Source organism: Saccostrea echinata, unplaced genomic scaffold (assembly GCF_033153115.1).
Source record: "Saccostrea echinata isolate AGI-Se365-2 ecotype Australia unplaced genomic scaffold, CSIRO_AGI_Sech_v1 ptg000002l, whole genome shotgun sequence".
In the NCBI taxonomy this organism is placed as follows: domain Eukaryota; kingdom Metazoa; phylum Mollusca; class Bivalvia; order Ostreida; family Ostreidae; genus Saccostrea; species Saccostrea echinata.
Genome location: NW_026889751.1, coordinates 5732214 through 5750875, shown reverse-complemented (window position 1 = coordinate 5750875; position 18662 = coordinate 5732214). Strand labels below are relative to the sequence as shown.

Sequence of the window (18662 nt, the reverse complement as noted above, 5' to 3'; positions counted from 1 at the left end):
AACATTTTGTCTTTTAAAAAAACATATTTATTCCACATGTGCATCAGATATATGTAAATCAATATGGTGACATAATAATTAAATCCATTTTTACTGTAGGAACCCATCCTCATAAATTTAGAATCATTTCTATAGCTAGACAATTGATTTGTAAAAATTATCAGATATACAGATAATAATTTAATGAACCAACCATATGTACACATGATAAACTCAAAGACAAAATGGTATACCTAATATAAGATTTTCTTCAGACTAAACCAGTAAAATTAAAAATAATCTACATGAGAAAAAAAAAATCAGGTCAATGACAAGGCTGTTTTTCCATTTTTCTTTAACTTTAAGGTCTTGCATAACATATTACTCTTCAGCACTTCCATTTTTATGAAGAGATCATCCTCAGCTTGGAGGAGGAGGTGGTGGAGCCCCAAGCATGCCTAGGGTATTCATATCAATTCCTCCTGGAGGCGGAGGTGGGGGTACTGCCATGGGATTGTACCCTTGTTGGCCAGGTGGGGGTGGTGGAGGAGGTGCAACACCACTTGGCATTGGTGGTGGAGCTTGCCAAGGGGGCATACTGTTTGGAGGAGGTGGTGCCGGTTGCCATGGTGAGGCTGATGTTATGGGGGGTGGCGGTGGTACACCTTGGGCTGAAAAAAGATGACAACAGTAATTTCTGATTTTGTGTAAAGAAAATGCCTATCCAACTTATTATTAGTATATTTCCTTTGAAGTACACCAGCATAACTTTACCTTGCTGCATCCATGATCCTGGAGGCTGGCTGCTTGGTGGTGGTGGAGGTGGCGCAGACAGCAAAGATGGAGGTGGGACACCTGTAATGAAATACAAAAATTACCACCTAAAATAATATTCAATGGAGGGGTGGGAGTTGATTGCAAACTTGAAAATGCTAAATCTAACCTTCCTTATTTGAATCTACATGTGATGGTTTTCAAAACGTTTAAGAAGAAATCCTTTACTTTCATATTTTAATGCATTTTTTTTTTATAAAGTTACAAATGTAGCAATGAGAACCCCCAACAATGACATCAACCTCTTGAATGTTTACAACATGTTACTGGGAAATCAGGTCTCCTCTGTCCTCAAACATTACACATATGTACTGTATATCAAAATGACGAGTCTTATTAATTAAATATCTATTTTACATGCATGTTTGTCCATGATTCCATCTACACTTTGTTAAATCACATTTTGCACAAATGCCTTAACATTTTGTGCCTTTGTTTAACTTTAACTGCCAGAATTCAAGAGAGGTCAAATTTATTTATAGGGGGTCTCAATTTTTAAAAAATTAAACTAAGTGACAGTACTTACCCCCTCCTGCAGAAGACATAGCACTGTTTTGTGATACCATTGTGTTTGACTGCCAGGGAGGTGGCACTGGACCTGCTGCTGATGTGTAATGTGAGGGTGGTGCCACAGGGGCTGGCATCTGTCCAGGCGGCATATGCATGTGTCCAGACTGCTGCATGCCCACTGGTTGCTGAATACTTGTTGAAATTCCCATTGGGGGCTGTACGCCCTGTATATTGTAACTGACAGGTGGCTGGGTGGTAGTCTGGGATGTCTGTACTGGTGTGCTGAGACTGATGTTGGACACCACTTGTGGTGGTGGTGGACGAGCTTGCTGCTGCCATGGTGGATTTATTGCCTATATATATGACACAACATTACTTAATGATATTTTGAGCAACTGGAAAACTGAAAACTTAATTTTTCATATGTAGTATATGTTCACAGCAAAGATAACAGTGCAACCCAATTGATTAATTTGCATGAGGAGCATGTCAATTTAATATGAAGAACATCAGTATAAAGAAGTAAGGAATTACAACTGAAAAAAACATAATCCATGAAAGGTATTCATGGCATCCTACATTAATCTGGGTAAGAGCTCTTGATCCAAATCTTTCTTACAGAAAACTTCAGACAATTCAACTGCTTTGCTAAGATAGCAATTTTTTACAGGGCATGAAACAGATGTTTAATGTATTGTTTGTAAATTAATTCTGTCGGACATATCATGACCATAAATATTCAATTATTTCTATAAAAGAACAAAAGTTTTACAAGCAATTACCATAGGGTTTGGAGGAGGCTGACCAAAGGAGGGTCTAAAGGACTGTACTGCTGGGGTGGGCTGTGTCTGAGTCTTGGGTGGAGGTGGACCCTCTCCTAACTCGGCCATCAGGGACATGTACTGCAAAAAAAAAGATCAGTCAGAAAATGTACACCATACAAATTAATTTTAAAAGCAATGTTTCTCTAAAATTTTTGATATACAAAACTTCAGACTGATTAATGTTTAGTAAAATCAATATGTTTGTTATTACCTCGCTGTCCATTTTAGCTTTGTCAGCTTGAGACACAGGGTTTCCATTCTGTGGATAATTCTTGAAAGAGTCACCAGGTCTAATACAATGTAAAAGTACATGTAAGTTAAAATTTAAAGCTTGAACCCTTATTGGTAATATCAGTTAAACACATTTTGAAATTTGACTTACTTTTTAGATTTACAGTCCTGTGCTATATGACCAGTGCCCCCACACAATGAACATATGATGGTATTGGTAATGATGTTCTGGGCCTGTTGTAACTGTTTAAGTTTCCTGACAAAGAAAAATAAGCAAAGCTTTGTTATTCAAAATTTACAGTTAAAGCAATTATCAGATACGTGTATGAAAAGAACTAGATGTGTTGGGGTGACATGAATGCTTCTGCTGACAAGCAAGTTTTAAATATATGGAAGTCCAAGAGTTTGAAAAATGGGTAGAAATGGCACAAAAATAAAATAATGTTTAAGTTTTTGCCAACAAACTGACTAAAAAATATATGCCCTCAAATCTTTGATTACAGGGACATAAAAAATGGGCTGACATGATAATTTTGTTGTAATTTAATAGCTTTTTCACTAAGCATTATCTACTTACGCAAGGCCATCATTTTCTCTTAGAGTTCCATTTAGTAGGGCCAGTTCTCTAAGCTGCTGACGTCGCAAGTCATTTTGTCCCTCAGGAACCTCAATACCTTGAAGTATGATTTCCTTGATCTAAAATAGAGATTCAGAACTTAATGATCTACTTATTATCTTACAAAGAATAATTAGATACAAAAAAGAATGCTTCAACTAAAGGTACTGTGAGCAAGTGTTTTAATGATAAAGAAGATGGAGCCCAATACAAATTTAACAGGTTTTCAGGCAGTGGCCGTGAACTTGTCAAATGACCTTGGGTCAGGTCATGACACACTCTTAAGGTCAAGATCTAGTAAATGAAGAGTGCCTACAGATTTCTCAAATTTGAGAAACAAATTCCTTTAATCTATTACAATTATAGTTAAATAAATTGAGGTGTATCGGGGAATAATTTTTAGATAAACTCAACGTAAAAACATATTTTAAACTGCCCTTTTCAATGAAAAACAAGAGGCCCAAGGGCCTTAACGGTCACCTGAGTATAATACAACAATTTAGAGGATCCATAGAGTATAAAATGAACTGAAAGGTGAAGCTTTGTTGCCCAAAAGCAAGAAAAATAGGGTGATCAGGATCAACAAAATAGTCTAGTATTCATTAACAATTCATAAATTAGATTCTAATCTGTTCCCCATTTATCACTATCACCATACAGTATATTAAATAGCAAACTATCAGTGCTTCTGTACTATTTTAATTCCTCGTTAAAATTTCTTACATTGGCTTCTCTTGGTCTTTGATGAACATTTAAAAAGACAAGTTATTTTTGTCTCATTTTTATTTATCTATTACTTACAAGTATATCTGATCATTAAAACCATGAAAGTCCTTATGTATTATACAATAAACAATCTTGCATAATTCTCTTATTCCATTAACCTTTCAAGTACATTACTTACAGTGATTAATTATCAAAAGTAAATGGCAAAGGGGAATAACTCCTCTCAGTAGAATACAAATTAATAGAGCCCCGGCCAGGACCAGAACACTTGACCAAATGGTCCAGGTGTTCAAAAATCTGGTGAAAATACTCTTCCTTATTAAAACTTTTACTCTTTTTGCCTCTGATATGCCCAGGTGCAGAGAAGATTTTAAAAGAAATAATGCATTTTTATTACAGATTCACTATATTATCAATAGAGCCCCCCCCCCCCCCCTCCCCAGCAAGAAACACCAGATCCTCTCACCCTGGGACCAGAAGTTTGCTCATCATAAGTAATCACTTTGTTTATCTGCTTAACACTAAGAGTAGACAGGACTATTTAATAGAATTAATGCATTTTCACTATATTATCAAGAGCCCCACCCTTACACCAGCACATCTGACCCAGGGGTCATGCAATTCCCTACTCTGGAAGAAGCACTCTTGCTCATCATAACTATACACTTAGCTTCTATGCTTTTTAACCAGGAACAGAAAAGAATATTTTCAAAGAAATTTTGCTTTTTCACTATATAATCAACAGAGCCCCCCCCCCCTTTTTTTCACCAGAACCCTTGACCCTGGGGCTATGAGTTTCACAATTTTGGTAGAGTCACTCTTGCTTATCATAACTATGTATTTAATTTGTTTAAATAATACCCAGGGGCAGAGAAGAAGATTTTCAAAGAAATAATTCACCTTCACTATAGGATCTATATAGCCCCATCCTAACACCAGAACCCCTGATTACTGGGCCATGAATTTCACAATTTTGGAAGAGGCATCCTTGCTTATCATAACTATGTATTTCATTTGTTTAAATAATACCCAGGAGTAGAGAAGAAGATTTTCAAAGAAATAATGCACTTTCACTATATGATCTATATAGCTCCACCCTAGCACCAGAACCCCTGACCCTGGGGCAAGAATTTCACAATTCTGGTAGAGTCACTCTTGCTTATCATAACTATGTATTTAATTTGTTTAAATAATACCCAGGAGCAGAAAAGAATATTTCCAAAGAAATAATGCACTTTCATATATGATCTATATAGCCCCGCCCTAGCACCAGAACCCCTGACCCTGGGGCTATGAATTTCACAATTTTGGTAGAGTCACTCTTGCTTATCATAACTATGTATTTAATTTGTTTAAATAATACCCAGGGGCAGAGAAGAAGATTTTCAAAGAAATAATTCACCTTCACTATAGGATCTATATAGCCCCACCCTAACACCAGAACCCCTGATCCCTGGGCCATGAATTTCACAATTTTGGAAGAGGCATCCTTGCTTATCATAACTATGTATTTCATTTGTTTAAATAATACCCAGGAGTAGAGAAGAAGATTTTCAAAGAAATAATGCACTTTCACTATATGATCTATATAGCCCCACCCTAGCCCAGAACCCCTGACCCTGGGGCTATGAATTTCACAATTTTGGTAGAGTCACCCTTGCTTATCATAACTATGTATTTAATTTGTTTCAATAATACCCAGGAGTAGAGAAGAAGATTTTCAAAGAAATAATGCACTTTCACTATATGATCTATCTAGCCCCGCCCTAGCACCAGAACCCCTGACCCTGGGGCCATGAATTTCACAATTTTGGTAGAGGGCTCAATGCTTATTACAATCATGCAAACAGTTTGACTGCTTGATGTCCAGGAGTAAAGAAGAAGATTTTTAAAGATAGCACTAATTTTGATGGTTTTAGCCCCACCCCTCAGGCCCCAGGGGGGCAGGGACCATGAAATTCACAATTTTTGTACCCCTTCACCCATTGATGCTATATGCCAAAATTGGTTGAAATTGGTTCAGTGGTTCAAGAGAAAAAGCTGAAAATGTTCAAAAGTTTACGACCGACGGACGACTGACGACGGACGACGACGGACGAAAACAGATAGCAATAGGTCACCTGAGTGACTCAGGTGACCTAATAAAGAAAATCAGGTATAAAAATGGGAGTTTTCTCCATCTCAGACAAGCAAAATGTATCAATATTGCCTACAGTCTCTCAGTAAACAATTTTTCATATCTTCTTGACCTCTTCTTTAAAATGATATTAAATTGAATATAGGTATCGGGGTTCCTTTTGAAATGATTTCAAATTGAATTCCCTGAAAATGTGGCATTATCTACTTAATTCTGTTATAGCCGTAAAATATGGGAAAAATAAGATTAAATCAATTATGACGTCATAATGGATCTAGCACCTAAAGACAGACTTAGCTCGTTTACTAGATCTTGACCTTAAGTCATAAGCAATCTTTGTGTCAACTATTTACTTCCATATATATATATATATATATATATATATATATATATATATATATATATATATATATGTAGGACTCCAAAGTTCGATGGGTCTGCGCCAAACCCTGATGTTTTGACATGCCAAAGTCTGATGGTGTGGATAAAACAATTAACGTTTATGACGTCATAGTACTACTGCGCCACACTGCAATGCCGTGCCATGACAATGTCTTAAATAAGTAAAAATAAACATCACTATGTGAAAACTAACCCTAATCCCTTGGATAGGTGCGAAACTAACCCTAATCGCTTAGCTAAAACCTAGATATCTTGGGTGGGTGCGAGACTAACCCTAATCACTCGACTAGTGTGCAAGGACTAACCCTAAATCTCTCGGGTTGGTGTGAAGCTATCCCATAATCAGTCCAATAGTGCGCAAGGACTAAGTTAACCCTAATCAGTCGAGTGGTGTGCGATGACTGATACTAATATCTCTGGAATGTGCAAGCAATAAGCAAAATCAATAAAATTGTATGTGAGGATGAATTAATTGTGACGTCATAAACGTTGATTGTTTCTCCACACCATCGGACTTTGGCGTGTCAGACCATCGCACTTTAGCGCAGCACGTCTCATAGGAAACGAGCCATCGGGACTATGGCGTGACCATCGGACTTTGGCTTCCGTATCGACCTCAAACCATCGGACTTTGGCGAGACCATCGGACTTTGGCGTCACCATCGGACTTTGTAGTCCTATATATATATATATATATATATATATATATACATACCTCCTTCATATAATTTCTACTGGAAAAACATAAATACAATGTATGTTTCATTGATTTATTTATAATTACCTTCTCCACTGCTTTTTTGACATTCTCTGGATTGTTAGCTGTTACATAAGCATGGAGTGGTTCATCTTCACCAGGTAATGGTTGACCATCCTTTCTGCCTATTTTTCCCTCTTTCACTGAACCTTTACCTCGAATGATAATTTTTGCTCCAGTCTGTAATACATGATTTGAAACTTAAGGTCAAAAACCCTTCATAATGAAAGTACACAAAATAAAATGAATGTACCTTACTCTAACTTACATCTTTCTCTAAATTTTTAAGAGTGTTTCCTCTTGGTCCAATAAGGAGTCCCACAAAGTTGATCTCAGGATGTTCATCCTGTGGTATCATGACTTTGTCATTCACTCGAATAATTGGAGGCCTACAATAGTGAAATATTTCATTTACAAATTTCATTGTTCTCTATTGTGACTAAGTTAGCAGCTCTAATAGGTTCATGGTAAAAACAATGTACAGACTGACAAGCTTACTTGTAATCTGCTGGTGGTTTATAGTCACAATTGAGGGCGATGGCTTGCTGAACTAGACGATGTCTCTCCTCCTCTAGATTTTTACGGGTCCTATATTCTCTGGTGTTTAGTCTCTTGCCTTCATTGTTATAGATTGGCTCTGGAGAAGGTGACCTTTAAAATTAAGATTAAAATGCTAAGGCTCCCGAGATTTTTTTAACTCACCATATTTGTCCAATAATAACCCTTCAAATTCCAAAACTTCATCCTGGCCCTAGGGCTAAAATTTTAGCAAACTTTTAATACAAATTTGGCATAATGGAAGATTTCTCTAAAAGTTTTGAGACACTTTCCCAACTGCCTCTAGAGCAATAATTTTAATGCCCCCCTCCCCCCCCCCCCCCATCAGGCACCCTTATATTTTATTATCACTATAAGAATGTGGTCAAGAATTAAGGAGTGCTTGTGAAACACAATGGCTGAATAGACCAAAAAAGCAAATGTACCAAACTTTAATTTCAGGAACATAAAATGAAGTTTTCTCTTCTTTAAGATGCTAACTTTATCCCTTGTTTAATTTATTATTATTGTATATCATCATTGGACATATATGATAAGTCATGCAAATAATTCACAAGTACATGTGTATTTGAACAAGCTTCATGCAAATTAAAATTCTTAATACATCAGTGAAATTTTCAAGTGAATTTCAAAACTTTAAGTCTGAACGTTTTGCAAAATTAAAACAATAATCAATATGAAATCAACTGGGTTATAGTCCCCCAATATTCCTTAGCAACACATTTGAATAGTATTTCTTCACTTGTACTAAGTACTAATTTCACCTAAAAAAGATTGTCCTTCAAAATGTCCCGTTTATTCCATTTTAAAGATTCATAAAACTATATTATCCCTGAAGTATCTCTGCTCAGAAATACAAAAATCAATTGGTAGTGTCAATAATTTAAAGATTTCATTTTTCCCTTCAAAAACTTCTTTTATTTTATTTAAAACAGGATTCTTTGAAAAATAAGCTCAAACCGATAGTTCAAGAAAAATATCCAAGTATAATGTACCAGTAACAAAATTTCGAAATCAACCAAGTATCAAAAAACAAAAGTAAAATCATCTGAAATTGAAACTTAGTTATCTGAAAAAGTGTGAATTCTGTATTATTAATATTAACATAAAAACTTTAACCTGAAATACTAGATAATTAATTATGACAATATAAATTAGCCAGAAATGCATATAATGCTTCAATACATCAACAATTTTCAGAATGTGAGATTGTTCAATAATGGACATATATCAGAAATAGAACTGAAATGAAGGAATTTATCATCACAAATTAGTTGTACATGTTCATCAATTTCAAGCTTATTCAAGTTATAATTCAAATCAACATGCTCTGAAATTAAGGGAATAAAATTACAGCACCTTCCTCGCTGAATGACCTTCACACAAAATCGTCATTAGCAAAATAGAAACACTGATTAGAACAAGTCCTAATTATACATAAAACTATACCTGAAGGATATTGGGTAAAGGCACACACAATCAGTTGAAAAATTTTGAGTGTAATTTGTCAAGCATGTTTATTTCAGTACTAGGGTTTATCTTTTTTCCCTTTTTTTCAAAAGAATGGATGGGAATAGGGAGTACAAATTTACCCGGTATGTACTTTTTCCATAATTTGGATGTTTTAACGGAATTGTACTTTAATGCCAAAGAACTACATTCCTTTCCAATGAATAATCCCCTTGAATAGCAATTCAGATATCCTTAAATTAGAATTTTCAAATACAATATCCTTCTTTGTTGCATGCAAATTTACAGGGAGAAAAAAGTGGTTTGACATCGTCTCTGAGATTTGTCAATATTGTTACCCATACTGACTTTTTCAGGGGTTGAAATTTTCCAGGAAAACCCACTAGCCCAGGGGCTACTGATCAATAAAAAATTACTAGCCCAAACCTCAAACTAACTAGCCCAACAATTGTTTTAATGTAAAATGAAAACATACCAAGTTAAAGTTTCAAATGCTTTGGTGACAGAAGCAAATAAAATTAGTTCTTAGTCAAAAGAAACCAGTCTACATAGAAAAGGGAAAGTAAACCAACGAGAATTTTTTTTTTATCATATTTTATAATTTCACTTCAAAAACTGTGAAAAATTTGCATCATCATCTTTAATTAGCATTATTTATTATTAATTTTATCTATTTCCTCCATAAATAAAAATTTTATACAAGTTCTCATAAACCATTAACAGTATTTAGTATATTCTGACATTGTTTTAAGAATTATTTAATTTTTTCTTAAATGCTCAAAAAATACTTTTAAAGAATACATGTACATTATTTTTGAAAAATCCATCTGATTTGTGTGTGCCATTCCCCTAGAATCTGGTTATCATGTTGGGATTCAGCTGGCCTGCGTGAAATGAGAGTTGATTATGCACGTGACCAAACCTTTCTTCTGGATTAGCTGAGATGCCCAAGTCTCCTGTTCGTAGTCTACGACTAACTTCCTCTATTTGAAGATGCACTGGAATGCAATTGGTAATAATCAATGATGACAAGTAAATGATTTGATTTTGTTATAATCAAGTAGCAGGACAAAAGGCCCATGGACCACAATGCTCAACTGAATCACCTTGCTCCAAGTTTAAATCATATTGTGTGTATTTCATATCACACTCTTGTTATGACTTTATTGTCTAAAATCGGAGAAAAATTTAATCTACATTTTTAAACAAAAGCTGCAGTTTCAATATAATTATTTGTATGGAGTTTATATTCTTTTAAAACTTGACATTAGTCTTGTAAATTTATATATAAAAATAAATACCAAAATTTTTTCTCACAATGTTTATCACATTTTTTAATGAATTCTGGACCTACATGATTACAGGATGCTTTATTGACTTTTCCAGTTAAAACTATGGAATACTTTGGGTTCTTACTCAGTACTTTGGCTTCTCACTGCAAAGTACCATAAAAATGTTCTGATTTACTTGAACAAACTTGTTTCCATTTAATACTTAATCAAAGCTTTCATCTATGCTTAGCAATTTCTGTCCTGGCAATTTTATTATAAATACAAAAAAAATCATAAGTATTACTATTCTGTTTTGAACACTTCTATTAAATAGTTTATCTTTAAAATTGGAATCTCTGCTTTGAATTTTATACCAAAGTATATGGTAGGAAATGGTTATTCACCAGAATACCGTATAACGGGTATTTTCTGCGGTTGGAAATTTTTGCGATTTAACCCCTAAAAGATAGCAAATTAATTTCTGCGTTTTCAATTTCTGCGGTTGCATTATACCACAAAAAAATATATACTGGGTATGCTCACCAAACTCTTAAGAATTATCAGATAGCTGCCATGTTTACGTTTTATAAATTCATTGAGACATATTGATCAAAGGTGCATGAGAACTGGTATTGAGCTGTTTAGCTCAATTCAACTACTATCTTTTAGTTAGTCTTTGTACAATTATGTCGAGTCCCAATTGAAATGAATTATTACAGTATCAGTCCACCCAAACAACAATAAAAATCTTTATTCTACATTGTAACAAACGTTTTATGCGATCTATTAAAATATTTAAATATATAGATAATTAATGCATCCAAGCCATATTCTAAAAATACTCTTATAGTTAATTGCCATCAAAATTAACCTGGTGTTTATATTTTAAGCTCAAACAAACAGTTGCATAATCAAGTAACCTAAAGTTGACCGTATACAATCACAGGTGCCATGTGCAATGAGGCGTAACTAATCCTGTCAGTTGTCTGCATTGAGTGAAATTCATGAGACAATCAAGCCACATTGTGTATACAAGCAGTAATTATGGTCTCAAGATAAAACACAAGATTGAAAAAAAGTGTTAAAGAAAGAAAGAAAAGCTAATATGTGTTGTTTGCAGCTATCGGAGTTTGGACGAATAATTGCGAAATCTCTTTTAGTCATTTACATGTAGGCCTACATGCATATCCGTATAAAATAAAGAAATAGGTACAAGAAAAGATCTTTTTTATAAAATTATTAAATTGATATTATTTACAGGAACGTTTTGATTCAATATGTTTTGGACAAATCCTGAGTGACATCTAAAATCTTCGACTTTCGATGACACCCGAATATTCTCGCTAACGAGGACGTGTCCACTCATGAGTCTGCGGACGCATCGTTTTTAAGAACCTTGCGTCCCAAATAATTTTGCTGCGTCCAGTACGCAGCTTCTTGCGTTAATGAGAATCCTGTGACATACGCACAACTTATCATACTTGCATGTATAAAATATATATCTGAAGAAATATTGAAAAATATTTTGCGATTGTAATTTTTGCGGATTTGTCCTATCCGCAAAATTCCGCAAAAATTGGACAACCGCAGAAAATACCCGTTATACGGTAGTTAATCTAGTGAAAAGTAAAAAAAAAAATCCAAACAATGAAGACAATTCTTGATCAGAAAGCTCACATGAGCAATAAACCATACAAACCATAATGATGACAGAACTGATTTAACTATTTTTTTGAGTTTTTCACCACCCCCATCCCCGAGTTTTTAAGGCCTTAAAGTCAAGGGCATGGGCCTTTCCATTTGGGGAAAATAGTGACATTTGGTTGAAATTGGAAAAAATATCATATTTAACATTTTTCTAAATAAATTCAAATAATAGTCTTTTTTTTTATTTGCAAGGTATTTTATGACTTGTTTTACATTCAGTCAATCAGTTTTTGGAGTATGCCTTTCAGATTTTTTTTTTGTTTTTGAAAACCATTCCTAATATACATGTTACCAAGTTCAGATTCCAAGTTCAGTTTTTTAACCATATTTGTTTGTTTCGATTGTCTTTTGGGAATTTTCTTTTATGAAATTGGGAAAAACACATTCTTTTTACTATTGGGAATGGGACAGAATACAGACCCCCTATGACCCTAAAAAAAAAAACCCTGCCCCCACTCCCTTCTACAGGGTAAAAAATTACACTTCTATTCATAGTGTGTATAACCAAAGCTAAATATATCCTGTGACAAAATCACCGAATAAACAGATTATAATCTTGGATTCTAAAGGGAGGGAATGAGTGCAGGTAAAATAAAAATAACATATATATATACATGTATATGATTATTAGAAAAATTTACAAGATTATGAACAAAAGTATGACAGTCATACTGAAATCTAAAATTCAGCAATGTTTAGAAATCACAATTCCTAATCCTGGTAAGAAATAAAATTTTGATCATTATAATATTACATAAAACAGCTGTAAAATTAATAAATTAAATATCTGCACATCAAAAACTATAAATCAAAGGATTACTGCCACTGTGCATCAATGGACCTAAAATCAAATTGATGACCAAATCATGATATTATTAACATTAGTACAATTTCTTAACAAATTCCCTACAAAATGGACATAGAATTATTAGTTGTTGATGTTCTGATACTTACAAAGGTACTGTTTCTCCTGGTCACCGGACAGCCCAGTTGGAATTACTGTGGGCATGCCCGGTATGATGGTCTTATCAATCTCATTCTCCTGTGCCCATCTACTTTTTCGTTTCTTCTTCCTATCCCCACCAGGTGTGCCATCAGGAGTCCATGATGATGCTGTTAAATGTAAAACTGAATAAGAATAAACATGATTTTTAATAAAGAATAAGAAAAACACTTAGTCACATGACTCAATTAAACAATAGACTTGGTAAATATACATGCAAAACTAGAAAACAAAGTTGGATAGGAAAATGATGCCTGTACTTAGTGCAACTTCACTAGAAAAGGGATTCTAATCCACTATTCTCCCCAAAAACCCTTGGCCTATCATGCTACCAAGAGTCTGGATTGTTTATGCACATAATCTTGAATCACCACATACACACAGTTTGCATCACTGACAGAAATCAAGAGTGTTTTTACAAGAGGCCCTAGGGCCTTTACGGTCACCAATCTGATTAAAACCATATCCTTTGATCCGCTCACATAGCATTCTATTCTTCAACATGTACAAAAAGTGACAATTAGGTGCAGTGAAACTTCAATTTTCATCTTTTAACTCTTCTGAAAACAGAGATGAAAAAATCACTCATCAAATTGCATCTCCTAGAGAGATTTTATACTCAAGTTCTAAAAGTTTTGGGGTATATAAAGCAATCAATTTGTTACCACACAGTTACATCTTGAATGAAATTATAATGGAGGTCAATTGTGGTCAACAAGATATATAAATTCAGCACCCAATGTGAAGTAATCATACTTAGCTATGCCTCACTGCACACAAGGTGTTTACAGTTACCAAAACGATGGAATTACATCTTCTACTTAAAGTGTTCAAAAGTAGCAATGTTTAAACAATGTTTGATTTGGACTGCTTTTATAATAGCAAGTGCAGTGAGCAGTGTGAAGCACTGCTCACACTGCTGTGAGCTCTTACATGAATTTATTTCTTCAGCAACCTTTGGACCCACTATCCTTGCATCTTGCCACAAACTACAGGTAATTCTCGATACCTCGAAGTCCGCAGGACCGAGGAAAAACTTCAAGAGATCAAGAGTTCGAGTTTTCAAGAGTCCAGAATTTTCCAGGTTGGTTGACAGGTTTTAAAATTAGTCTTACTGGATGTAATGATTTTTATTCATTTCCTTGACCTTTCACACGTGGTTTTTGTAAAACAACGATACTTCTTTGTATTTTTAGGTGAATATTTTTTAAACTAAATAAGGCAAAAAATTATAACGTCATGTCATATTTATTTATTTATTCTATGTAATATGAACATCATACTACGCATTTGTTACATGAAAACAAAATTTTATAGCTTTGTACGTATGGTAGCATTGACTATTTGTATGTTGATACCAAACATAATCATCGAACGCAGTTCTGTAATTATTTATTCTTCAATAGTTGTCATATTGACATCGATGCTGCTATGTATAGTTTCTGCATTTTTATTATTCATTTAACTTTGACACTAATTTAAAATTAGTGTCTCGTCTTATAATCAATTTTCACTGTGTCTCTAGATTATCATAAGACAGTCACGATGTTAATTATTTTAAGTGCAGACAGGCAAAATATGATTAATTATCAATCAATTATCACCTTGCAGTTTGAACATATTTTATTGTATAAATAATACACAAATGGTTTGAACACAAGTTCTAACAACTTACGTTCTCACCATAAATGGCTACAATTGTCAAGGTCTATATATAGAAAAAAATATTGATATACAAACATGTTTGTTTTAAACATACATTCATTACATGATAAATATATAACTAACTAGAGTTTTAGTGTAAGGCTGTAATAATTAATTGAATCTGCCAGAATCTCTTATAAATTTTTGTACAGATTGAAAAATATATTTATTGATTTCAAAATTTTGTGACTCATCTCCCCAAAGAAGTAGGTGACAATCAATAATATTCAATTTAGTGTTTGGTTTAGTAAGACACAGTGGGTTTCTAAATAGCTCCTCTCTAGCATGTTGATACTTAATACATACAAAGAAGAAATGATATGGGTCTTCTGGTGTACCACATGAACAGTTAGGACTATCAATAATGTTTCTTTTATAAAGATCATAATTTAAAATACAGTTGTGTCGTAGTTTAGTATGTATGATATTAAGTCATCTGTTACCATAACAGAAAAAAGGAGGGGGGGTCTGCTGGTTTTTTACATATATTGTTTTTAAAACTACTAAAAGTTGAGCTGTTTCTTGTGGTAATACTTAAACTATTCCATTGGTTTACTGTATCAGGAACAAAAGATTTCTTAAATATTTCGAGTCTGCATCTAGGAATAGTGTAGTCATCTCGATTACGTGTGTTGTAATTTGATTCAACACTCCTTATTGAGGGAAAAATACTTTTTAAATAATCAGGTACCAAACTGTGGTGTACTTTAAACATAGTATTTAGTTTTCCTACTTCACACCTCTCTGCGAGAGGTTTCCATCCTGTTTCTATATATAATGCATCTCTTGAAGCTATAATGGGTAACCCTGTAATTATTCACGCAGCATAAAGCTGCACCTTTTCTAATTTTTCAACATCTTGTAGAGAACATCCATCCCAAACTACAGAACAATATTCAAGTAGTGGTCTAATAAAAGTTATGTACATTTTAGATAGTGTGTTTGTACCAATGTTGTATTTTAGCTTTTTTAGGAGGCCTAATCTTTGGTAAGCCTGTTTAACTATATATTGTCTATATGTTCAGTCCAATTGAGATTTTGGCTCAATAGCAGTCCTAGATGTTTATGAGAGGTTATGTATTCTAATTTACATCGTTGAAATTGTAGTTTGGGAAGATAATAATTAGATCTTAATGTAAGGAATACTGCTTTTGTTTTGGATGGGTTGAATTTCATAAGCCATTTGGAGGACCACCTATCAAGAATTTCTAAATCGTGATTCAAGATATATTCAATAGTTGCAACATTATTTATATTAACACCTTGCAGTATAAATGTCACCTGAATAAACATCCCGTTCCTCGAGTCCCGTGTCTTCTGCCTGGGGTCATTTAAATGTCCAGGTAAAGGTTAATTATGTAATGCTTGCGTACACCTAGCCACTTCGAGGGATTTACAGTCACTTCGTACACAAACTGAGTCGTACACAAACCAACTCGTATACAAAAAGTCAACTCGTACACAAAAAAAGTCAACTCGTATACAAACCAGAAGTCAACTCGTACACAACTCATACATACGTTTTCCTATGTGATTTAGGGTAATATTTGCCATAGTTTCCAAAAAAATTGAGAAGTCAACTCGTACACAAATGTGTTTTCTGTACATTTTTAACTAGTTTATGCCTCTGAATTTCCATATACCATATGCGCGATGCGATGCGCAGATTGATTTGTTGACAAGATTTTCCGGAATGTATGTCGTACATAATTTTGTTATATGAATATTGACACATGATGTCATTATATATACTCTCTATTTCTCTATAGTACTACTTATTTATTATACTTTTATTTATTATACTTTTTTATTCAATATTATGGTCATTTTGGTTCCTTCATATAACATAATTTTCCCATTGTTATTCTCTTGTGCCGTCTTGAGGCCGTTTCTCATCTTTCATTCTTTGTTGTGGTTTATTAATGAAAACAGACAAAGACATATAATTTCTTATTTATTTTTTATTTGAATAATATTTACATACCAAAACAAAAGTAAGATAAAACAAGCACAAGTAACAAGCACTATTAGACTAGTCCACTCAAGTCAATTATTGTTCATAAAACACAGTCACAATTTAAATATTTTATTTGTTAAATATGTAGTTGAAAAACTTAATTCAAATGGATTTCTAATTGTCAACAGAATTGATATACGCAGTTTTTATATTTCTAAAAAGTTTTCTGTTATGCAAGTAATGCATGTTGATGTAGAATATAATATTTTATAGCATCCTAATTTATTATGTTAAATAAATATATAGTGTAGATTGTAAATTCGATCTAAATACATGGTAAGAATTTAATGGTATACTGTATAACACATTTTTCTTGCACTTTTCTAAACTTATTTAAATGAAAAAAGTTTTAAAAACTTACCGTCTTGCTGCAGGAAAGACAACTCTCTCGAACCATGGTGAAGTATAAGGAATGAAGAAACTTGGAGACGTTTTCGATACATATAGTATCTCATAATTAAAGGATACCGAATTATGAGCATCTCGTAATTAGCGTTTGTCGCAGATCCAAGAAACCACCGCGCGGGTGTTGGTTTAACAATACTTCTTTGATGTTCCTATCCTATCAGGGAAGTTGAATTATTTAAATATTTAGGGGAAAAAACTTAAAAAACTTAAAGAAAAGTAACATTTCGTGTTATCAAACATTACTTGTATAAAATTAAATCATAACGATTGTATATAAATGTTGTGTACGAGTTGACTTCTGGTTTTTGTGTACGAGTTGACTTTTTGTATACGAGTTGGTTTGTGTACGACTCGGTTTGTGTACGAAGTGACTGGACACCCTTCGAGGTATTGAGGGTAAATTTCAATAAAATATGCATGGCAGGACTGCATTTTGACTTTGAGGAATCAAGGGTTTTGAGAGACTGAGAGTTCAAGAAATCAAGAGTAAACTTGCTTTGTTATATAGGGGGAAAATTCGGGACTGGAAACTCACTTTGAGCAATCAAGAAATTTGAGAGATCGAAGTTCGAGCCATCAAGAATTGCCTGTATGTAAAAATATAATTGCCTCAACCAAACATTTGTTTAATGGACTGCATTGCAGATAGTAGATTAAAAAATTTTCGCAAAGAATTTGCTCTTTTCAGACTTCATTTTGGAAATGCAACTTACATTGACATCACAGTCTAGACCTTCCATGTCTTGTGTGTTTTGAAGAGGCAGATTTAAGTTTAAAGTGAATAGGTACCCAGGAAAACACAAAATTCTGTGCTCACCACAATGGATGCACAGTCAGCATACAAGTCTATATAACAATAACGAGTAGTCACAGGATGCAGGCGCAGTGGAGAGTCCTCTATTTACAATTAAAACAGTACTGTCACGTAATGTTTACCAATTTTTCCCAGCCCTGACTTAATTTACATGTAGGCAAAGTTGTGATTATCTATGAATATAGGAGTCGTTTTTTAGACACTTTAAAATTTAAATACAACTAGACTAAAATACATTCACTGAGACAGAAACGAACAACAACTCTGCAAAAGAGATTGCACTTCAGCTTCAACAGTTTGAGACTGTTGTCAACAGGCCACTTGGAAAAGGAAGGAATCTTGTTATAATATCAGCACATAGTTAAACTTTATTAGTCTTAAAGATCACAAAGAAGCTGTTTGATTAATACTTACGTGAACCCGATCCATAGTCTGCAGGTCTCTTGGTTCCAGGAGTTCCAAACATCGAGATTTTTTTGTGAAACAGGACGTTACACTGTCGTCTACCGATAGGTGGCGGAGTTAAGATGACGTCATAAATAATCTCAAGGCAAATGAAAATTTTCAAGATATGAGAATTAAACCTCAAAAAATAATATCATTATTTGTATATATACTAAGATTGAAAAACATCTCCATTGTTTGAATAAGATGACATAGCTACTCTCTTATTTTTTGAATTGCATTTATAATC

General features: G+C 33.8%; 1 protein-coding gene across 1 annotated transcript; it reads right to left on the bottom strand.

Annotated features, from left to right (window-relative positions):
- Positions 1-18494, bottom strand: LOC133205946 (splicing factor 1-like). Its single transcript, XM_061341845.1, has 13 exons — positions 18383-18494; positions 12977-13135; positions 9967-10042; positions 7515-7667; positions 7285-7405; positions 7044-7196; positions 2956-3074; positions 2530-2634; positions 2359-2437; positions 2106-2225; positions 1340-1676; positions 754-834; positions 1-650 (listed from the first exon to the last, which is right to left on the bottom strand). The coding sequence occupies exons 1-13, from the start codon at positions 18432-18434 to the stop codon at positions 400-402; spliced, it is 1806 nt and encodes a 601-aa protein (XP_061197829.1). The 5' UTR covers positions 18435-18494; the 3' UTR covers positions 1-399.
- Positions 18495-18662: the final 168 nt, after the last annotated feature.